General features: G+C 39.2%; 1 protein-coding gene across 2 annotated transcripts in view; it reads right to left on the bottom strand.

Moving 5' to 3' along the window:
* Nucleotides 1-23,174, bottom strand: part of ZSWIM5 (zinc finger SWIM-type containing 5) — a 189,827-nt gene extending 166,653 nt beyond the window's left edge. For both annotated transcript variants that reach the window (XM_033226645.1, XM_033226646.1), the window contains exon 1: nucleotides 22,307-23,174. In XM_033226645.1, the coding sequence (XP_033082536.1) occupies nucleotides 22,307-22,904 (598 nt within the window). In that variant the 5' untranslated portion in view covers nucleotides 22,905-23,174. The remainder of the gene's footprint in view (nucleotides 1-22,306) is intronic.
* Nucleotides 23,175-24,788: the final 1,614 nt, after the last annotated feature.

Here is a 24,788-nt window from a genome sequence, read left to right as displayed (position 1 = left end):
CAGGTATACACCACCGTGCCTGGCTAATGTTTTTAAATTTTTGTAGAGATGGGGTTTTGTCATGTTGCCCAGACTGGTCTCAAACTCCTGCGCTCATGTGATCTTCCCTCCTCAGCCTCTCAAAGTGCTGGGATTATAGGCATGAGCCATGGCACCTGGCCTTTAAAAAAAAAAAAAAATTATTAACACAATGACCTCATGGATTTCTATTTCATTCAATGGGTTGGTTATATCCATTACTATCATTATTTTGACACTCAATTCATCCCATATTTGGCTAATGGGAATCCCTTCACAGCTGGCTTTTGTGTCCTTTTTGATATGTTGCTATAATTCTTTAAGAACCTCCCTGCTTTCTGGCACAAGAACATGTTCAAGGCTCATTTGATACTTTCTCTGCCTCAGCCCTAAATTCAGCCATTTCTCCAAGGAGACTTTGTTGCTTTTATTGGAGAAAAGTACTTGGAAACCAAGATATGGACATTAGGTGTGCTTATTGCTATTAGGATATTACTGCTGTAATGCCCTCTCAGTGAACAGAATACCATATATATATTCCAATACATACTAAAAACCATGAGTTCACATAGGTATCTCCAATTACAATCCAATACCCAGAGTTCATTCACGTTTTCTCCCTGGTCTTTATCTTATCTTATCTTATCTTTCGGGCGGAGTCTTGCTCTGTTGCCCAGGCTGGAGTGCAGTGGTGCGATCTTGGCTCACTGCAAACCCCACCTCCCGGGTTCAAGCGATTCTCCTGCCTCAGTCTCCTGAGTAGCTGAGACTACAGATGCACGCCACCACACCCAGCTAATTTTTGTATTTTTTAGTAGAGATGGGGTTTCGTCATGTTGGTCAGGCTGGTCTTGAACTCATGACCTCAGGTGATCCACTCACCTCGGCCTCCCAACATGCTGGGATTACAGGTGTGAGCCACTGCGCCCAGCTGGTCTATATTTTAGCTACCTTTTCTGATAGTGAGAAATTTGGCTCCTGTTATCCTTAATTGATTTACTTAGTTGATCAATATCTATAAATAACCATTCTTTCATTGCCGCCACAGCTCCTCCCCGCCAGTAAGGACACCCTTCTCACTCTGCTCAAGCTCAAAAAACCTGCATCTACTGCTGCCACCCCCTGCTATGCCCTCCTCAGCCCAGCTGAACACTGACACCCTATGGCTCTATGCTCCCCTTCACCCCTATACAAAAGTCATCCTCAACCCTTTCAGACTCTGACATCTCAAATTATATCCCCCTTCATGTGGATACCCTCCTCATTCCACTTTAGCTCTAGCACTCCATGCTAGGCCACTGCTCCAGTTGGGCTCCAATACACCCTTTCAGGCCACTGCTACTATCCCTTCTTCCCGTCTCACTTCCTTTTCTCTTGCTTCTCCCAGGTTTGGACTAAAGTTTCCAGGAAGGGAAGTGAGAAGAAAACGGAATGATTAAGGATTCGGGAACTAGAGAGAGGAGGAATAGAAGAGCAGTATCATTGTATGATACCTTACAGTTAGTTATTTTGCTATACAATGATTCTTTATGTTTCTAAAATGTATGCAGAAAATAAGGAATAAACACTAAAGAACATAATAGGAAAGAAGAATATGATACTGAAAAAGAAAAAAATTTATTAAATGGACTGAATGTTTGTTCTTATTTATTTTACACTTCCAATCATTAAGAGTTGTTATAGACTATAACAAGGCTATGAACTATGGTCAACCCCTTTTTCCACCTTGGAATTGAAAAACCTATACCATATACACAGGGAATTTACGGTACTTAAGTTTGTAGGTTATACAGAGTGGTAACAGCAATAGAGCAATTCCTACAATTCCTACAACCCAAACTGTGAAATCAATAATGGTGAAAGAGTTGTCTCAAAAACAAAACAAAAAAAAGTTAGACAAATGCTACATTAATGTTTGGGTGGTCAGATTCTACTTTGAAGTCTGAAGTTTACAGATATGCCTATAGATTTTTGGAGTTTACCACTTTCTTATTCTGTATCATTAATGTAATATTTTAAATTACTATATATTTTACCATTTTTCTGTATTTAGTAAGAAATTTGCATTTTAATTTATTTGATATAATAAAAGTTTTAATGTAATTTATGTCAGATTTTGCATTTTTTTATTACTGTTATACTTTAACCTGACTAAATGACTGATCTAATTGTATTAGTATTGAGAACAATCATGTGGAATGTTTTGAGACAGAGTACTATATTTGTGAATATAATTTTATGGCTTTTTTGACTTAGTAAGAACCTATCAGTGTGGAAAACTAAGAAAATTGCTCTCTGCTGTATAATCTGGCATTCATTGTAGATTAAAGCTTATTTTTCTTTTTTTTTTTTTTTCTTTTTGAGACAGAGTCTCGCTCTGTTGCCAAGGCTGGAGTGCAGTGGCACGATCTCGGCTCACTGCAAGCTCTGCCTCCCGAGTTCACGCCATTCTCCTGCCTCAGCCTCCCGAGTAGCTGGGACTACAGGCGCCTGCCACCACGTCCGGCTAATTTTTTGTATGTTTAGTAGAGATGGGGTTTCACTGTGTTAGCCAGGATGGTCTCAATCTCCTGACCTCGTGATCCACCTGCCTCGGCCTCCCGAAGTGCTGGGATTACAGGCGTAAGATATATAGATATGTAGATTATATCTATATACATTAGCAACGAACAATTCAAAAATGAAATAAAGGAAACAATTCCATTTATGATAGCATGAAAAAGAATAAAATACATTAGGAGTAAATCTAACCAAGGAAAACAAGTCATTCTACCAAAAAGACACATACATGCACCTGTATGTTCATTACAGCACTATTCAAAATAGCAAAAACATAGAATCAGCTCAGGTGCCCACCAACAGTGGACTGAATAAAGAAAATGAGGTACATCCCATGGTACATATACACCATGGAATACTACACAGCCATGTACTTCACAACAACATGCATGAAGCTGGAAACTACAGTTTCCAGCTATGTTAATTAGCAGAATGTTAGCAGCTATGCTAATTAATGCAGAAACAGAAATTCAGAGACAAAGTGTGGGAGTGGGGTGAGGGATACAAGACTATACACTGGGTACAGTGTACACTGTTCAGGTGATGGGTGCACCAAAATCTCAGAAATCACCACTAAAGAACTTACTCATGTAACCACCACCACCTGTTCCCCCAAAAACCTATTGAAGTAAAAAAATTTAAAAAAAAGAAAAAAGAAAAAAAATTCAAAGACTAAATATAAGAAGGTGCTGAACACTGGGTATATGTAGTTGTAAAAATGGGAACAACAGACACTGATGAATACAAGACAGGGAAGGGAGAGGGTTAGGGTTGAAAAAAAAATACCTATTGGGTACGCTCACTATCTGGGTAACAGATTCATTTGTACTCCAAACTTCAGCACCGTGAAATATTCCTTTGCAGCAAACCTGCCCGTGCCTCCCCAGTTCTAAAATAAAAGTTGAAAAACAATAAAATAAAATAAAAGTTCAACAAAACATTGTTGAAAGAAATTAAGATTCAACAAATGGGGAGACATCTCATGTTCACGGATCAGAAGATGAGATGTTGTTAAGATGGCATGGTAAACAGAATAATGCTCCTCACCAAATATGTCCACACCCTAACATCCAGAACCTGACTTTACAGATGTGATTAAGATTCTTCAGATGTAGCGATTATCCCAGATTATCTGAGTGGGTTCAATGTAATCACATAGTCCTTACAAGAGGGAGGCAAGAGGCTTAAAGTCAGAGACAGGAAATGTGACAATGGAAGCAGAGGTTAAAATGGTATGGTATAAATAAGAAGGAAGGAGCTGTGAGCCACAAAATGCAGGTAGCTTCTAGAAACTGGAAAAAGACATGGAAAGAGATTCTTTCCAAGAAAAGCCTCTAGATGGAATACAGCTCGGCCAACAGCTTGGTTTTATTTATTATTTACTTATTTTTGAGACAGTGTCTCGCTCGGTCACCGAGGCTAGAGTGCAGTGGCATGATCTCGGCTCACTGCAACCTCTGCCTCTCGGGTGCTTTAGCCACCCAAGTAGCTGGTAATACAGGCGTGCACCACCATGCCTGGCTAAATTTTTGTATTTTTAGTAGAGATCAGGTTTTGCCATGTTGGCAAGGCTGGTCTCAAACTCCTGGCTTCAAGTGACTCGCCTGCCTCAGCCTCCCAAAGTCTTGGGATTACAGATGTGAGCCATCACACCTGCCCTCAACAACTTGATTTTAGCCCAGAAAACCCCCAGACCTGTAAAATATTAAATATGTGTTGTTTTAAATCACTAAGTTTGTGGTAATTTGTTATAGTAGTAGTTTCCTTACAGAACACTAATAGAGATGCCAAAACTTCCAAACTGATCTACAGATTCAATACAATAGCTTTCAAAATCCCAACTAGATTATTTTTTGCAAAAAATAAACTGATACTAAAATTCATAGGGAAATTCAAGGGAGAATAGCCAAAACAATCTTGAAAAAGAAGAATAAAGTTGGAGGACTCACACTTTGCAATTTCAAAACTTACTAGAGCAAGAGTAATAAAGACAATGTGGTACTAACGTTAAGGATAGACATAAAGATCAATGGAACAGAATTGAGAGTCCTGAAATAAACTCATTTATGGTTAACTGGCTTTCAATAGCATGTCAAGATCTTTCAGTGGAGAAAGACTAGTCATTTCACCAAATAATGCTGGAACAAATGGATATTCATATAAAAAAAAAAGTTGAAGCCCCTTCTGACATCACAAAAATCAACTCAAAATGAAACATGGCCGGGCGCGGTGGCTCAAGCCTGTAATCCCAGCACTTTGGGAGGCCGAGACGGGCGGATCACGAGGTCAGGAGATCGAGACCATCCGGCTAACACGGTGAAACCCGTCTCTACTAAAAATACAAAAAACTAGCTGGGCGAGGTGGCGGTGCCTGTAGTCCCAGCTGCTCGAGGCTGAGGCAGAGAATGGCGTGAACCCGGGAGGCGGAGCTTGCAGTGAGCTGAGATCCGGCCACTGCACTCCAGTCCGGGCGACGAGCGAGACACCGCCTCAAAAAAAAAAAAAAAAAAAAAAAAAAAAGAAACATAAACCAAAATATAAGAGCTAAAACTAGAAAACACTTAGACATGGCAGTAAAGCTTCTTGATCATGGGTTAGGCAATGGTTTCTTAGCTATACTTTATCAAAAGAAAGAAAGAACAAAGCAACTGAAAAAAAGATAAATTGTACTTCATCAAAATTTAACACTTTTGTGCCTCAAAGGACACTATCAAGAAAGTTAAGATACCTCACAAAATGGGAAAATGTATTTGCAAATCATGTATCTGATAAGGGACTAGTATCTAGAATGAATAAGGAACTCTCACAACTTAACAATAAAAAGACAACCCAATTAAAAAATGGGCAAAGGATCCGAACAAACATTTTTTTCCAAAGAAGTTATACAAATGACCAACACATACATGAAAAGATGCTCAACATCATTAGTCACCAGAGAAATGCAAATCCAAACCAACCACAATGAGATACTACTTCCAGGCCTCCACCAGGATGGAAATAATAAAAAAGATAGACAATAACAAGCATTGGCAAAGATGTGGAGAAACTGGAACACTCATACATTGATAGTAGAATTATAAAATGATGCACTTTGGAAAATAGTTTGGCAGTTCCTCAAAATGTTATACATAGTTACTGCATGATCCAACAATTCTACTCCTAGATGTATACCCAAGAGAAATGAAAACATGTGTCCACATGAAAGCTAGTATGCAAATGTTCACAGCAGCATTAGTCACAATAACCAAAAGGAAAACAACTCAAACATGCAACAACCAATTAATGGATAAACAAAATGTGGTATATCCATACAATGTAGTATTATTCACCATTAAAAAAGAATAAAGTACAGATACATGTTACACATTTATGGACCTTGAAAACATTATGCTACGTGAAAGAAGCCAGTCACGAAAGACTACATATTCTTACTCAATTTATATAAAATGGCTACAATAAGCAAATCCATAGAGACAGAAAGTAGACTGGTAGTTGCTTAGGACCATATGGGATTGGATTGAGGAGTGATAGCTAAAGGATACAGGGTTCTTTTGAGGTAAGGAAAATCTTCTAAAATTGACTGTGGTGAAGGCAGCCCCTATCTGTGAATATAGTAAAAGCCACTGAATTGTACACTTTAAATGGATGACTTGTACAGTACTTGAAGTATATCTCACTAAAGATATTAGCGGGAGAAAACCTGCTGTAAGGTCCCCTCATTCCAGACTACAAAGTCTTCAGGGATACTGCTGGAGACTGGTTTTCAAGGCCTCATTAGGCAGCCTAGACGTCAAAACAGAGGGAAGATAGCCTCCTTAATAAAAACAAAACAAACAAAAACCCTAGCAAGGCTAACCTGTCTTGATGGTCTGCTAGAAGGCATATTTATCACATGGATATATAACTGAGACAGTTAAAATCCAACTCCTCAATTCTAATCTCCAAGTGAATAGATAAAAGGGAGTAGGTACTGAAAAACCATTCACTACTAAATGAAGTTCTAAATAAAACTATACTAACATACTAGATAACATTTTGGTTGAGTGACTTTTGTTGCTAATTACCTTGATGCTATATTAATAATATTTGCAAGGGACCGAGCACAGTGGTTCACACCTGTAATCCCAGAAATTTTGGGAGGTTGAGGCGGGCAGATCACCTGAAGTCAGGAGTTCAAGACCAGCCCGGTCAACATGGCAAATCTCTGTCTCTACTAATAATATAAAAATTAGCCAGGGATGGTGGTGCACACCTATAATCCCAGCTACTTGGGAGGCTGAGGCAGGAGAATCACTTCAACCCGGGAGGCAGAGGCTACAGTGAGCTGAGATCATGCCACTGCACTCTAGCCTGGCCAACAGACAGAGACTCTATCTCAAAGAAAATAATAATAATAATAATAATAATAACAACAATAATATTTGCAAAGGACAATATATAATCTGAAAACGTTTGCAATTAGTACTTTAAAAACATATCAAAGAACTATTAACAAAGCATATTAAACAATACTATATTTGATCTTTAAAACCTACATAATAGGCCGGGCTGTTGACTCACACTTGCAATCCTAGCACTTTGGAAGGCCAAGGTGGGTGGATCGCTTGAGCCCAGGAGTTCAGGACCAGCGGGGCAACATAGCAAAACCTTATCTCTACAAAAAATTAGCCAGGCATGGTGGCGTGCACCTGCAGTCCCAGCCACTCTGGAGGCTGAGGTGAGGGAATTACCTGAGCCTAAAAGGTAGGGGCTGCAGTAAGCCACGATCTTGTCACTGCATTCCAGCCTGGGTGACAGAGCTAGACCTTGTCTCAAACAAAACAAAACAAAACAAAACAAAAACAACCTAATTACCTGATTTTAATGTCACATAATGTGCTACCTCAGCAACAGATGGTGTTTATGAAATAAAGCAGATTTACCAACACAAAGAAAAGTAACATCAGGGAGTAGAGGACATTTAGCATCTAATTTACCACTGGGGCATCTCTTGATACTTCCCTGCCCAATGTTGACAGTAAATGAACAAATGCAGTGTGCAAGGCCTGAGAAATGTCACAGTAACTAGGCTCAGGCTTTTCTGTAAAACAATTGCTGGGTACAGTGGCTCACACCTGTAATCCCAGCACTGTGGCAGGCTGAAGCAGGCAGACTGCTTGAGCTCAGGAGTTCAAGACCAGCTTGGGCAACATGGCAAACCCCTGTCTCCACAAAAAAATACAAAAATTAGCCAAATTAGCCAGGCATGGTGGTGCATGCCTATAGTCCCAGCTACTCGAGAGGCTGAAGTAGGAGGATCACCTGGGCCAGGAAGGTGGAGGTTGCAGTGAGCTGAGATCATACCACTGTATTCAGTCTGGGTGACAGAGCCAGACCCCCTGCCTCAAAAAAAAAAAAAAAAAAAAACAGTCACTAACCATTCACCAAGATAGAATGAGAAACGCAAGACACTTACTAGGGATTGACATCTGTGAAAGAACGACAAAAGAGGCAGGACTGGGAAGAGGAAGAAATCAAACTGCAATGCAGGCCTGACAAAAGCTCAGTCAACGAGGTATGGCTCTCTGGAGCAGGTATTACCTGTCGAAGAGTTCCATGTTCAGCTGAAATAGCTGGATCTTTACGCTCCTACCTTGCTCAGTCATTTGTAAGCTGTCCCTAGAAAAGTATGACCTCAGATGAAGCAGATCTCTGCTGCTGAGACAGACCGTGAATCAGCTGACAGTTGGAAGCTGTCTGATGAAAGCACTTCCTGCAGCTGGGCAGCAAGTAGTTCCCTGAAGAGAAACAGTGTAGTTCACCTTCATCTCTACCACATAAAGAAAAATGCCCCACCCAGGGTTATGCCTCTTCTCCCTCAGGTCAGCCCACATCTATTTTCAGATAACTGTCAAGTGTCATCCCAGCTGCAGAGCTCCCCATAGGATTGACTGAAGTCTCCATTGTGACTGCATCAGTTCAACTTCTCTGCCCACCTAATCATGCTTTCCTCACTCCTTTATAAGTGTCCTGAAAGTACATAGGGAATTGAGGCTCAGAGAGGTTAAGTAACTTGTCCAAGGTTACACAGCTAGAAAGTGGCAGAACTGGGATTTGGGCCCAGGTCTCCAAACACAGCGCTTAGGAATTCAGACCTCATTCTCTACGAAACAGAATGTTTGAAGGTTTTCCTCTCCTTTTTGTTTTATTGGAATATTCACTTTTCTAATGACAGCTTTATTATGTAATTCATACATAATAGAGCTCACCCTTGAGAGGTACACAACTTTGAAAAGTACACAATTTGGTGTTATTTAGTATATTCAAAGATTTCTGCAACCATTGCCACTATCTAATTTCGGAACATTTTCACCCCAAAAGGAAATCCCATACTCATTAGTAATCACTCCCCTTACTCACAGGCCCTACAAACCACTAACCTACTTTCTGTCTCCAGGATTTGCCTATTCTGGACATTTTGTATAGATAAAATAATATATGTGGCTTTTAACTTTTTTATTGTGGTAAAATATATATAAGATTTATCATTTTTAAATGGACAGCTCAGTGGTATTAAGTACATTCACACTGTTGTGCAACCATCACTCCTACTTATCTCTAGAATTTTTCATCCTCCCATACTATAATTCTAGTTCAACAGAACAATAACTCTTCACTTCTCTCTCCTCTCAGCCCCTGGCAACCTCTAAATTCTACTTCTATCTCTATGAATTTGCCTACCTAAATACTGCATATAAGTGGAATCATAATAATGTTTGTCCTTTGGTGTCTGGCTTATTCACCTAGCATAATCTTTAACATTCATCCACGTTGTAGCATGTATCAGGATTTCCTTCCTTTTTAGGGTTAAATAACATTTCCTGTAGGTAGACAGAAAGACAGAGGAAGGGAGGGAGGGAGGGAGGGAGGGAGGGAAGGAAGGAAAATAGACCACCTTTTGTTTATCCATTCATCTGTCGATGGACACTTGGGTTGTTTCCATCTTCTGCCTATTGTGAATAATCCTGCTGTAAAACACGGTTGTATAAATATCTATTCAATTCCCTACTTTCAATTATTTTAGTTATACACCCAGAAGCAGAATTTCTGGCTCATATGGTTATTCTATGTTTAATTTTTTGAGGAACTGCCATACTGTTTTCTACAGAAGCTACACCATTTTATATTTCCAAATGGTTCCAACTTCTCCATATCCTTGCATATCCATATCAACATTTGTTATTTTCTGGCTTTTTAAAAAAATAATATCCATCCTAATGGGTGTGAAGTAGTATTTCATTGTAGTTTTGATTTTCATTACTCTAATAATGAATGCTGTTGAGCATCTTTTCTTGTGCTTATTGGTCACCTGTACATTGTCTCTGGAGAAATGTTTATTCAAGTCTTTTGCCATTTTTGAATTAGGCTGTTTCTTGTGGCTGAGTCGTAGTTCAATATGTTCTGGATATTAATCCCCTTATCAAGCAGTTTGGTTTTGAGTGGCTAGTAAGATATCCATTTAGAAATATCTGGCAGGCAAATATATATGCTGATCTTTGGATTATTTGGAAGTGCTTCAGAGTTTCAAAGGGAAGAAGTAGCTGGCCATGCTGATGAAGTTCTGGGCTCCATTGCAATCCCCAACACAGCTCAGATTTTATCTGCTGCAAAAGCTGGAATTCCAGCTTAAGACTTCATTTGAAAGTGAGAGTACAGTTGCTTTAAACAAATTTTAAATCACTACATTATATCATGCTATCTTATGTTCATAAAATTGTAGTTGAAACTGTAGAAATAAATTAGATTCTAAATTAGAAGACTTGATATAAGAAGGAACATCCTACTTTTGTGGGGTAAGAGAATAAAAGAAAATAGGAAGCCAGAATAATGAAGCAAAACAGAAATCTAGGAAGAAGTATTTCAAGAGAAATGTACAGTAGACTACAGAAAATTCTATACAGAGGTCATGAAGAATGAGGACTAGAAAAAAGATACTTTGTTTGGCAATCATGAGATCACTAGCAACCTTTAAGAGATCAATTTTAATTTAGTGACTGAAAGCATAAGTCAGACTACAAAACCTTTAGAAGGTGGAATGAGGTTGAGGGAGGAAAGGTAACCAATACAGAATAGTCTCAATTTTGGTAAAGGCTGTAATAATAATAGTGAATATTTACATAGCACTTAATATGTGTTCAGCCTTATTATAAATGCTTTACATATTAACTAATTTTACCCTCAAAACAACCTATGAAATAGGTACCATCATTTTGCCCTTTTACAGTTGAAAAAATTGAGACTTTGAAGGAGCCAGAATTGCATATTTGTGATAGTATGTATGTGTACATATGTGTATATATACACACACACATATGGTAGATATATACAAATACATGTGATGGTAAAGACTACAATAATATAATATTGAGTGAGACAAAAGATAAGAGTTTTTCACAACAGGGAGCCATAATGTGGGGAAGGATTTTATATTACCAATAACATCAATGTATGTTGGTGATGTTGGCTAGTCATGTCAGTTAGCAGGTATTGATAGATTTAAACAAAATAAGAACAAGCTGGCTTTTCCAGAAGCTATCAGTGCTACAGGCCTCTATTCAATAAAACCATGAATGAATAGGGGGGAAAATGTAATTATCTCCAAGGCTTTCAAAGACACAATACATTTTCCTGTTGCTCACAGACCAAAAGATAATGGAGGGACAAAAAGCTATTTTGCTGATTAGTTCCATTGTATGTTTATGCCTAAAAGAAGCGAGAATTTTTTTTGAACAAAAAAGGAAAGGATTATCTGAAGATAACAAAAAGCTATTCTAAAGCCAGAAATCTGTAGTTTACTCTGAGAAAAAAGGATTCATATTTGGCAACATCCTGTCATCTTCCTTCCTACTAGTATTATCCCTTTGGATCAACTATGCACCAAAGTATTAGAGGGCATACAAAATGTTAATACAGAAAGAATTTTATTAAAGGTTAATCTAACTTGTAAGCAGTAAAGTGTTTTTGATCTTTATTGCAATATTAGACATAATTCTAAAATTTCTTTTTTTTTTTTTTTTTTGAGACGGAGTCTCGCTCTGTCACCCAGGCTGGAGTGCAGTGGCCGGATCTCAGCTCACTGCAAGCTCTGCCTCCCGGGTTTATGCCATTCTCCTGCCTCAGCCTCCCGAGTAGCTGGGACTACAGGCACCCGCCACCTCGCCCGGCTAGTTTTTTGTATTTTTTAGTAGAGACGGGGTTTCACCGTGTTAGCCAGGATGGTCTCAATCTCCTGACCTCATGATCCACCCGTCTCGGCCTCCCAGAGTGCTGGGATTACAGGCTTGAGCCACCGCGCCCGGCCTAATTCTAAAATTTCTTACAATTGTAATTATATTAAAATAAAGCAATGTATCCAGTAGTCCCCAATTCCCAAGTTAATAACTTCCCACTCTCTGCCCCCATAGTAACTTCTTCTATTATTACGAAACATTGTGGTAAATGCCATTTTATTTATTCAGACCCTTAACTGATTTAATAGAAAATTTTTAAACGCCATTTTTATATGTACATTCCATAGTAAACTTTGTGCCTCTTAAATATAGAAATTATGTTCTGTTTCGCACAGAACATACTAAAAAATTAAGTTTCTGGTTTTTTTTGTTTTTCAGACAGGGTCTTGCTTTGTTGCCCAGGCTGGAGTACAATGGCCTGTGATCACAGCTCACTGCAGCCCCAACTTTCCAGGCTCAAGCATTCCTCCCACCTCAGCTCCCCAAGTAGTTGGGACTACAAGTGTGTGCCAACATGCCTGGCTAATTTTTTAATAGGGACAGGGTCTCCCTATGTTGCCCAGGCTGTTCTTGAACTTCTGGGGTCAAGTGATCCTCCCACCTAAGCATCCCAAAGTGCTGGGATCCCAAGCGTGAGCCACTGTGCTCAGCTAAAAAAAATTAGGTTTTATAAATAAATAAATGGGTGAACAAACACGAAGAAAATTATAGCTTGGCATTACATTAAACACAAATGTCTTTTGATGACAGTAACATGACAATTTTTGCTTTGGAATAAGACCTCTCCAAAATACAGAGAGAAACATTCTTTGAGTAGTTAAGAGAATGATTTTCCTTCACATCCATTAATAAAGATAGGTGAAACAACAAATAGAAAATAAAGTTGACATGGTCCATAGCATTTGTAGAATGAAAATTACATAATGTTTTGACTGCCAACAATAGGTTCAGAAACAATGATAATACTAATAAGGTGTTCATTTTTCTTTTTCCTTTTTTTTTTTAAGACAGGGTCTCACTCTGTCACCTAGGCTGGAGAGCAGTGACACCATCATGGCTTACTGCAGCCTCAACCTCTTGGGCTCAAGCGATCCTCCCACCTCAGACTCCCAAGTAGCCGGGACTATAGGTGAGCACCACTATGCCCACCTAATTTTTTTTTAAAGATGAGGTCTCACTATGCTGCCCAGGCTGGTCTCAAACCCCTGGGCTCAAGTGATCCTCCTGTCTCGTCTCCCAAAGCACTGGGATTTCAGGTGTGAGCCACCATGCCAGACCAGGTGATCATTTTTCTACAACGGCATTTCTGAACCTTAGCTGCATATAAAATTACCTGGGAGCTTTTTAACAATTCTGAAATTTGGTCCTAATTCTCAGCAGATTCTGACATGATTAATTTGGAGTTGAGTCTTAGGTACCGTTTTTTTTTTTTAATCTCCCCAGGTGATTTTAATGTGAAACCAAGATGGAAGCCCACAATTCTTTTCTTTAAAATCAAATTTTTGAGGTACAATTTACATTCAGTAAAATTTGCCAATTTAAGCATACAATTTAATAACTTTTGACAAATGAATATAGTCATGTAACCACTACAATCATTAACATTTCCATCACCCAAAAGTTTTCTCACATCTATGAACCTGAGCCAATCCCTCAAGATGAATCCCGAGTGGCTAACTGGGCCTACATTTAAAATAGAGCCAAACAGCCATTTACTGACTAGAAGTTACACACTTACTCTGAGTTCCTGGAAAACTCACACCTCTGCTTAACTTTGGGACTTTCATAGCTGACTATGCCTATTCACATTGCCCAAAACAGCCAATAGGCTGTCGCTTGCATCAACCAGTCAGAACTCAGTCAGCTGTTGACCAATCAGAACTAAGAAAGTTTGAATCCTTTATTTGCATACATGGACCTGATTGGGAACCTGGATCGGAACTTTCTATACAAAAGCCAAATCCCTTGTTCTCTGGAATGCACCTTTGTTTTTCATCTCCTTGGTTTGCAAACTGTTCTGTGGAATAAATTCTCTTTCCTCTAAATTCCATTTCAGGGAACTTTTATTCACAAACTCCATTCCCTTCTACTTTGATCTACTGATCAAACCAATGATCTACTTTGTCATTATATTTCGACTTTCTAGAATTTCATATACATTAAACTGTATTGTATATAATCTTTTGGGAATGGTTTCTTTTATTTAGCATAATGCTTTTGAGATTCATCCATGTTGCTGTCTATCAATAATTTGTTCTTTTTTATTGCTGAACAGTATTCCATTTGTATGGATATATAACAATTTCTTTATCCATTCACCCATTTGGTAAGCATTTGGGTCATTTCTAGTTTGGGGCTATTATGAACAAAGCTACCATAAATATTCAAGTACAAGTATTTATATGAACATATGAGGGCCTTCAAAAAGTTTGTGGAAAATGAGTATTATAAAAAAACTACACATGGATTTCACTTTTTTTTTTTTGCACTGAAATAAACTCATACTAACTTGCTATAACATCTGGATAGGATCTAGTTTAAGGCACGAAAAAGGACAAGACATAAGTTTGAAAACAGCCCCTATCAGAGAAACATGAATTCTGCTAAAATTGAAGCAAGAACAAACACCAAATTTATGGTGAAGCTTGGGAGGAAGAATGGTGAAACCACTGATGCTTTATAAAATGTATATGGGCAATGCCCCCAAAGAAATCAGCAGTTTACAAATGGATAACTTATTTTAAAAGTGTGAGACAATGCTGAACATGAAGCCTGCAACAGCAGACCATCCACATCAATTTGTGAGGAAAAACATTCATCTTGTTTGTGCTCTAATCAAGGAGGACAGAAAATTAACAGCAGAAACAACAGACAATACCACAGACATCTCAATTTGTACAGCTTACACAATTCTGCTGAGAAATTAAAGTTGAACAAACCTTTCACTTAACAGGTGCCAAAACCACTGCATCCAGATCAGCTAATAAGAGCAGGGCTTTCACTGGAAATTTTAAACAAGCAGGATCAAGATCCTGAGGCATTTCATTGAAGAATTGTGACAGGAGATGAAACATGACTTTACCAGTATGATCCTGAAGACAAAGCACAATTAAAGCAATGGCTACCAAGAGGCAGGAGTGGTCCAATCAAAGCAAGACCAGCTTGATCAAGAGCAAAGGTCATGGCAACAGTTTTTTAGGATATTCAAGTCATTTTACTTGCTGACTTTCTGGAGGGACAAAAAATGACAACATTTGATTTATTATGTGAGTGTTTTCAGAAAGTTAGCCAAAGCGTTAGCAGAAAAATGCCCAGGAAAGCTTTACCAGAGTTTTTCTCCACCACAACAATGTTCCTGCTTATTCCTCTCATCAAACAAGGGCAATTCTATGAGAGTTTTGATGAGAAATCCTTAGGCATCCACCTTACGTCCTGATTTGGCTCCTTCTGACTTCTTTTTGTTCCCTAATCTTTAAAAAAATCTTCAAGAGGCACCAATTTTTCTTCAGTCAATAATGTAAAAAAGACTGCATTGACATGGTTGAATTCCTAGGACTGTCATTTCTTTAGGGATGAGCTAAGTGGCTTGTATCATTACTTATAAAAGTTCTTGAACTTGATGGAGTTTATGTTGAGAAATAAAGTTTATACTTCTAAATTTTATCCTTTAATTCCATTTTTCCATGAGCTTTTGAAATCCCCTTATATGTTTTCATTTCTCTCAGGTAAATACCTAAGAGTAGGATTGCTGAATCTTTTATTTAAGTATATGATTAGCTATATAGGACATTGTTTTCCAATGTAGCTGCACCATTTTGCATTCATACCATACTTTACATACCAGCAATGTATGAGAGTTCCAGTTACTCCATATACTTGTCAGCTCTTGGTACAGTCTTTTTTTCTCTTTAACCATTTTAGTGTGTGTGTAATGTAGGTATTTCCTTGACTTTTAATTTGTATTTCTCTAAGGACTAAATTATACAAAGTATACAAACAACTGTTGTTAAGGCAAGAAAACCACTAGGCAGAAGGGTACTTCAGCTTTTGCTTCAGTAGTCTTTTTTTTTTTTTGAGGCAGGGTCTCACTCTGTCGCCCAGGCTACAGTGCAGTGGCATGATCTTGGCTCACTGCAACCTCTGCCTCCTGGGTTCCAGCAATTCTCCTGCCTCAGACTCCAGAGTAGCTGGGACTACAGACGTACGCCACCACGCCTGGCTAATATTTTTGTATTTTTAGTAGAGACGGGGTTTCCGCATGTTGGCCAGGATGATCTTGATCTCCTGAACTCGTGATCCACCCGCTTCAGCCTCCCAAAGTGCTGGGAGTGAGCTACCATGCCTGGCCTCAATAGTCTATTTTTAAAGAAGGTAACTATGTTATACTCCCCTAAATACCACATTCATCACTCCACTATAAAGAACAGGCAAATGACCAAAAAACATGTATGCAAGGAACTTTTCAAAAACCAGTTTCAGAAACTCTCAGCGTCAAATATTCACTCAGTTTATAACTTCCTCCCTACATAAGGAAGGCAATGTAATGTACTCCTTAGAAGTTTAGGCTTTGATGCCCAACCTAACTTTGCATTCTAAGATAGGAAAATGCAAAGTATTACAGAAAGACTTCCACCAAAAACAGGTAAACAATTATTTACTGAGCCTTACATATAATAAGTGACTAAATGTTAATTCAATGAATGAATCAAGAACAAGTTAATAATAAGCTTCAAGGATAATTTTTATCTATGCAATGCTTTAAAAATCAGAAGCATCCAGAAATTGAGCCACAAAATGCCAGTATATCTTTTAGGCTTCAGTCACATATAAATCAATTAAGAGAGATGTCATACTACACAAATATAAAAAATGATACGACAATTTATTCATTCATTCAATAAACATTTTCTGAGCACCAACTTAGGACAAACCACATTATATATCCTAAGGGGGAGAACAATTACACTGAAAACCAAAAATTAATCAGTTGACTATATATGATTACAAAAACTATCACAGAGTAATTTAGCATATAATCACATAATACTACAGCTAATATTTAAATAAGTGTGATTTTCTTAGTCTACTAGCTCCATGATAAGCTAAAAGTGTCCAAGAAGCATGCTGCCCATATTAGAAAGAAATGAGCCTATAAATAAACCACAAGGTAAAAAAATTCACATAAAAGTTATCTGGAATAAATTATTATCTATTTCTAATATCAAACACTAATTCTAAACCGTAGTAATTTAGAGTTTAGAAACAGACATTAAAACACTGTTCATAGGCTTTCAAGGTTATCCATTTCTAAAGCTGAGTTATAAATGTTGTGCGTGAAAAAAATCCACAGTTATCTATTCATTCATATATGTATACCCAGTGCTATATCACACAGTCATCATTTTTTATCAAGAATGACAATTTTAACCTTTAAATAACCACTTATTTGTCAAAAACATTCCACATGTATTAAGATTAAATAATCAATCATGCAAATTGAATCAAGCAAGTCTAAATAATGCTTACCTAATAAAATTAATATAGTGATTTCCTAACTTAAGCCATACTTAATGTAATAAAGTTTAAAATTCACATGAAATTCAGATATGCAACAAGAAACAAGTATGAGAAGCTGTTATGGGCTGAATTATGTCACCTCCCAAAAAAATATGTTGAAGTCCTAATCCCCAATACGTCAGAACATAACTTCAGTCCCTCATGATGTGACCTTGGAAATAGGGTTGTTGCAAATGTGATTAGTTGAGATAAGGTCATACTGAAGTAGAGTGAGCCCCTAATCCAATATGACCGGTGTCCTTGTAAGAAGGCCATGTGAAAACAGACACACACAGGGAGAATGCCACATAACCACAAAAGCAGACACTGGAATTTTGCAGCTACAAGTCAAAGAATGCCAAAGACAGCCAACAAACCACCAGAAGCTAGCAAGAGGCAACAAGGGATTCCCCTGCAGGTTGCAGAAGGAGCATAGCACTGCCAACACCTTGATTTTAGATTTCTAGCCTCCAGAACTCTGAGACAATACATTTCTGTGGTTTTAAGCCAATCCAGTTTGTGATACTTTGTTACAGCAGTCATAGGAAACTAATACAGCATGCATATGTTTCTCTTATACATTATATTAATGCACTGAGTTTTTAAAATTTTATTTTCTATGGTATCATACAGTAAACTTGACTTTTTTGGTGTATAGTTCCATACATTTTAACACACGTATATATTCATATAACCCTCATCATAACAGATTACTGACAGTTAATGTCTTGTTTTTTAATTGCCATTACTGAAACAAGAGAAATAAAATGGTTTCCCATAGGCATAAATTTCCAGCCTTTTCATTATTTTTAAAATTCCTAAAATAAAGATAACCTCTAAAATAAAATTCACTATCTTTAGTTTATCCATCATCTTTAAAATTCAAAGCTCTATCCTTGAGAAAGTCACCTTTAGAAAAATTCATTTAAAGCTTTCATTTGAAGAAACTGATAAATCACCATGCTTCACACAAAACAGATGGTCATAGACAGAAGATTCACCTAAGTTGTAACACTCATGCTACTTAATGCTATCAGTTTATTACACGCACAAGTCTGGAGTTTTCCCCATATATTCCAATACCACTCATTCTCAAAATTCATGTCTCTCTGTTTTACAACACTGAGAAATCCATTCTTAACATTCAGTCATTCAACAAGCACTTATTGAACATTAAAATGTGTGCATATGTGATGTGTTAGGGTGGAGGGAAGAGAACTCATTGCTCAAAAAAAAGAAGATAATGTGATTTAAAACTTGAAAAATTTCTATGCTAAAAAGCACACCCGCTTAAAGGAATGCAGCTGCCTTCTGTGATGGAATATCTTAAATATCAAAATAAGTCATTTTTCTCCACATGAAATTTTATTATAATTTTATTCATTCTAACTTACATATGATGCTATAGTTTTTTCAATGTAGATATCTTTTGTTCCCCAAACAATATAGATTAAAAGAAATTACATATAAAAATCAACAACTGTAATACTTGTTACTGATAAATTCACAAAAGTTATACTACAGAAAAATTTCACAGACCTGTTTATTGATGATATACAAGTGTACACAATTTAAAACTTACTACTTGATATTTAAGTTATAGATAACTTCCTGAAATGGGCCACTTTTTATATTTCCATTATTGACTTTGTACTTGTACCTCTTCCACATAAGGTAATACTTAGCATTCTGGTTCTAGTCTTGAAGACTTCAAGAATAAATCATGTACTTATTTTAAAATGTGTGGACTAAAACTATGGGGTTTTGTTGAAGTCACCTGTCAAAATCTACTTAAAATTTATGGATAAATATGTATATAACTCAGATGTACCAGGTGCAGAAGGTCCCTCCATTCCTTTACCCAATTTTTAAAACTAAATATCCAAGTAATTATAATATTTCTGTGTTTAAGTGAGAAAAATTGTTAATGCTTTTTTCCTTCAATCAATTCAGATTTTCCTGAGAAACAGCAAAGCTTCTTTAAGTTTTACCAAACACAAAGAAATCAATTTAAAATACAGTGGATAGCAAAAGGGTCAAAATGTTAAAACCATTAGTAAATTATAGTTGTCTTATTCTTACACCATCTGCAGACTCCTGAATAAGTATTTTCCCAAGGTTTATACTACTACTATATCCATGGGCTTCTGAAACAAGTTAAAAATGCCGACACTGAAAACATATGAACTCTATTATCTTTACAATACTGAGATCAGACTGTAAGTCTATTGACATAGCTTCAAACTTACAAACATCCATGAAGAGACTAACTTGCAATTTCCCCCTTTTAAAGGGAATATCACTTTTGATGCAGTACTTACATAAAAGAAATGTATCCTTTGAGCACAGCTGGAGAAGTTTTAGTTTTGATTTAAAATCTGAAGTATCCAATTTTTAACCAGAATTCATGACTTTCTATTACCAGATTTTGTGTGGAAAGTAATTAGAAATTACAGAAGTTAATCTACCTACTATTTCTACAAGTTTTTGTTTGTTTTTAATTTATTTGCCTTGAAGGCTTTTTTGTTTGTGCTTTCTTTTTTCATTTAAATTCCCTTTTTCATTAAATTTCCTTATGACTCTTTTTCCTAAAAGGATGTTGTTACAGAAGTACCCCAACTTTCTGTTCTTCCTAAAGCATCGGCCTTCAGTAACTTCCCAAATCTGAGGTTTCTATCGTTCAGAAACAGTAAGGAAATATGTAGAATTCTTAATTAGCATCACTTAGTAATATTGAGTTTGAAGTGCACTTATAAACTGAAGAACACGATTACTATCTTGGTATATACAAATCACTTCCTCATCTCTTGGCAATACTTTAGAAAGCCTACTCTCTAGATTAAGTAATTTACTTATAATTTTAAGTTTAGGAGATGGGGGATGAGTCTCTATTAAAGGTGGTTCATACCAAAATACAGAACTCAAAAAGATGCAGAACAGGCTATCCTTCTCTCCTATACTTATTAACCTAAATTAAGGTCAGAATAATAAAAATTACACAGCTCATGGTTCTCAAGTAGCATAAACTTAAAGTGATAACTTTATTCACCGGTCTTCCTCTTTGAAATCCAAAGGCAATCACAAAACATGTTTGTTTATATGTGTCTTTTCTCAAGGTCCCTGAAACTATAATATGAGAGCCTATAACTCCAGAACCACATTAACTTTCATATTATAAAGGGGAAATATCTGATTTAAACATGACCTAGATTAACAAAAATATCCGATTTCATTTGCAACGTGACGCTTCAGTCACTTTAAAAATAGACACTTCTTTAAAACTCTTCCTCTCTTTCATTTGCTCCCTCAAGTTTGAAAACTCTTCCTTATCCATCTCTTACTACAAAACGACCACTTAAATTGACCCTTTTCAATTTAAAATATTTGAAACAAGAATCTTAAAAGTTAAATGATCTAAACTCAGAAAAATTAAAATTTACAGACTAATAGGAAACTGTATTTTCATGTTTTCAGTGTTTCAGTATTAAAGCTGTACACCTTAATTACATGTTTATCCAAGTCAATCTTTCAAAAATATACACAAATAAACAAAGGACTAACCTCTTTCAAATAAACAAAACTTGCTCAAGCCACTGTCACTATATTCTGGCACAGGATAAATCTACATTTCACATTTGCAAAATAAATTGTGGTATGCTGTTTTGGTTAGAAACACAGGAATCAATGATTCTCAATAACCAGAAGCAGATTACTTTATATTAAACAGCATGATTCAAAGAAAAACATTTTTCAAATATGTTGGTTTTACCTGGAGAGCTAGATGTCTGGGGTTTGTGTCTCTCTGTGCTTAATTCTAAAAACGACCTCCCTCCAACTCCTTTCAAAAATCAGTATTTTCTTCGATTTATATGAGCATATAGTGTACAATAAAACATGATCTAGATTAACATAAAGTACATAAAGATATGTACTTCCAGAATGCTATAATAATCCAAATAGAAAAAAATTAGTGTTTTAATTTTCCACATAGCAAAGTCAATGTTAATCAATGTCATTTTTTCCCTTTCTCCTTAACCATTCCACAAATCAGAAGCACTGTATTTATATATTTAATAAGATTAACAAACTGACTAGAAGCTCCGGAGGAGTAAAGGAAGAAATCACTTGTATAATATATTTTCCCATAACAAAAAGATAAAAGCAAGTACGACTTGTTAAATGAGAAGCTTTTGAAAAACTCAGCGTGACCAGCTTTTGATTTACCCCAGTCTGACAAGGAAGAGAGACCCCACCCCCACTCCAGATTGTATGGCCTTTTTTTTTTTCCTTGGGTGGGGGGGGTGGAGGAGAAGCTGTCACATTTCCATCTTCGGTTATTGTTAGTCCGCAGCCTAGATTCCCAAGCATCACTGATCCAGGGGAAAAATCCTAACGCAGACAATTAAAACTGTCTGAAACATGCAGGATTTTGTTGGGGCTCTTTTCCCAGTGTTAAAGTTAATTTCATCGAGGCTTAATCGGCTAGGGCTGTTGATTGCCTCTGACAGTCTGTCCCTCAAACGCTCCCTCTAAAACCGCTTGTTCAGATTCACTAACAATCCTCCCCTCTCCAAACTTAAATTAGGACAATGCATTTGTGAAATTATTACATCCAAAAAGGCATACCTCCCCATTCTCTTTGCCTTGGTGTGGGGAGTAGAAAGAGTGAAGAAGAGAGATCTATTCGCCCTTCAAACAAAAAGAAATGGGGTAGAGGGTCAGTGGAGGAAAAGAGCAGTGGTGGACCTGAGTGAAAGGTTGAAAAAAGTTTTTGTGACTTGTTCGTCCTTCGGCAGGGGTACAGGAGTTGGGCAGAAGGCGGGGTCTCGGCCCCAGGGCTCAGGCAAAGAGGCACCTGCGGAAGAGGAGGCTGAGCACCCGAGAGCGCCCGGGCGAGCACCTACCGACTTGCAGCACGTTCTCCACGGAGCCGCTGTCCAGCAGACGGATGCCCCGGCGGAAAGGGAGCCCCTCGCCACCGCAGCCGACCGCGCCGGCCCCTGCACCCAGCCCGGGGGATGCCCCAGCCGCGACGCCCCCGGGGGCGGAGCCGGCCGGAGCGGCGGCCCCCGGGGGTGGCGGCGGCGGCCCCTCCTCGGCCGGTGAAGCCCCCGCGGCGCCACCAGCCGCGCTGGCGCCGGGGCCGCCCCGGTACTGGAAGCTGGAGTACATGCAGATCTCCCGCTCATTCCGCGGGAAGGACCAGTAGACGATGCGGCGCTGCACGGGCTCCGGGATCCGCTCGAAGCGCTCCTCCACCCGTTCGTACGCCCACTTTTCCGCCACCGTCTTGGCGGCGCAGTCCAGTAAGGACTCCGGCTGCAGGTGGGGGCGGGCCCCGAGGATCAGGCAGCTGCTGCCGACGCCCCCTGCCCCTCCGCCGGCTGCCCCGGGCGAACCGCGAGGGTGGTGAGCCTGCGGGCTGGGCCACGAACACAGCCGCTTGGCCGGAGAGACCGGTGACGGGGAGAGCAGCTCCTCTTGCTCACCTCCGTCCGCCATTGCTGGGGACTGACTGACTGACTGAGGCGGCGGCGGCGGCTCGGGCTGCGGTGGAGACCCCGGCCACGGCCACGCGCCCCGCGCAAGCGCCCAGCGGTGGCGCCCAGGGGGGCGGGGCGAGAGAACCCGCGAGCCCGCCGGCCCGAGTGGGGAACCTGGGCCGGGCCCGGGCGCGCGCTGCAAGGGCAGACGCTGGCGGCCTGCGGAGTAGCGTGAGGCGGCGCGCGCTGTCCGTGCCTCCGCGGACGTGAAGACAGGCGGGAGCGAGCGCGGGCCCGCGGCGCGCTTCAGGCGCAAATAACCCAGAACGCGAGCCGAGCGCTCGCGCGGATCCGGCGGCAGCGGAGGGGAGAGGAGCGCCGGGCGCTCTCGCCCGCCCGCCCGCCCGCTCACCTCCAACCCACCTGCCGCCGGCCAGACAGGAATGGACTGTGTGACCGAATGAAATGGCGGGGCCATAAGCCATCCAAGGAGCCGCCTCCGTGAAGTTATAGGCTCGCGGGGCACAAGGAGAAAAAACCAATCCAGCTCCAACGGTACTGATGTGACAGGAGGGCTGTCACAGCCGAGCGGAAGATCTGGCAGAAAGACCCTGAGAAAGAAGACACTAGGGGAAAAAATCAGAAAGTTCGAGTGATGAAAACTCGCCTTACGCTACAACAATGTAGGATAAACCCGGCGGTTACCCCACCCCACCCCAGAATGGGACAAAGTCGCACCACCCCTTGACAATGGGGTACCAAGATCTTATCGCCACGGCGGCTGCATCCTTATGGGGTCTTTTGGAGGGTTTAGCACCTTGCATCCTAGGATACAAAACACTTTTTGTGTGTTTTTTTGGTAGAATTCTCTGATCCCCTACCTCCAATCTGATTTAGGTCTTTCATGTTTTCCTCGCCTGCCTCAGTCTTCTACACCTTTACACAGTTGTATTTTTATATATTTGTTTAATGTCTGACTGTCAACTCCATGAGAGTGAGAATCATGTCTGTTTCCTTCACTATAATTTATCCTCTGCCTGGCATATAGTGGGTCCTCAAGAATGGCAACTTCATCACTAACTCCATAAACAACACGCAATTGTAAGTGACTGTCTCTTGCTCGGTCAAGAAAACTCAGATTATTTCAGAATTTGCTGACAAACTAATCTCTACAACTTTAAAACATTCCAAGAATTGTATTAAAAGAATTTCTATAGTTGAGTTTGCCCTTCAAAATGAGCGAGATTTAGAGTGTAGGATAAAGTAAGAGTAAGAAGAGAGTAAATGATTGGAGACAGGCTGGAGCCACGGTTTGGTTTTGCTGTAATCTCAGAATTAAAGAGCACAGGCTATAGAGTCAGAATTGGGTGTGAATCACACTTGCTGTGTGTGATGTTATTCATGATTCAGTTAAATCATTTTAAAAGGGAGCTAGTAATAATGCTTCTACACATAAATGTTGTAAGAATTAGAAATAATTCACTTTAAAAAGTTTTTTTAGAGACAGGATCTCACTCTGATGTCCAGTCCCGAGTGCAGTGGGGTGATCCCTGCAACCTCAAACTCTTGGGCTCAAACTATCCTCCCACCTCAGCCTCCAGAATGACTAGGATTACAGATGCACAACACCACACCCAGCTGATTCTTTAAATTTTTTGTAGAGGGTAGGTCTCCCTATGTTGCCCAGGCTAGCTGGGATTAGAAGTAACTCAAATTGTGTGCTTATTCAGTATAGTGGGTACTCAATAAGTATCTGTTTAGGCCAGATGCAGTGGCGCATGCCTGTAATTCCAAGGCTTTGGGAGACCAAAGTGGGAGGATCCCTTGAGGCCAGGAGTTCTAGACCAGCCTGGGCAACAGAGCTGACTGGAGACCCCATCTCTACACAGAGATAAAAAATAGC

This window comes from Trachypithecus francoisi, unplaced genomic scaffold (assembly GCF_009764315.1).
Source record: "Trachypithecus francoisi isolate TF-2019V2 unplaced genomic scaffold, Tfra_2.0 Lachesis_group12, whole genome shotgun sequence".
Classification (NCBI taxonomy): Eukaryota; Metazoa; Chordata; class Mammalia; order Primates; family Cercopithecidae; genus Trachypithecus; species Trachypithecus francoisi.
Note: the sequence above shows the minus strand (reverse complement) of the source record. Positions and strands in the feature narration are given on the sequence as shown.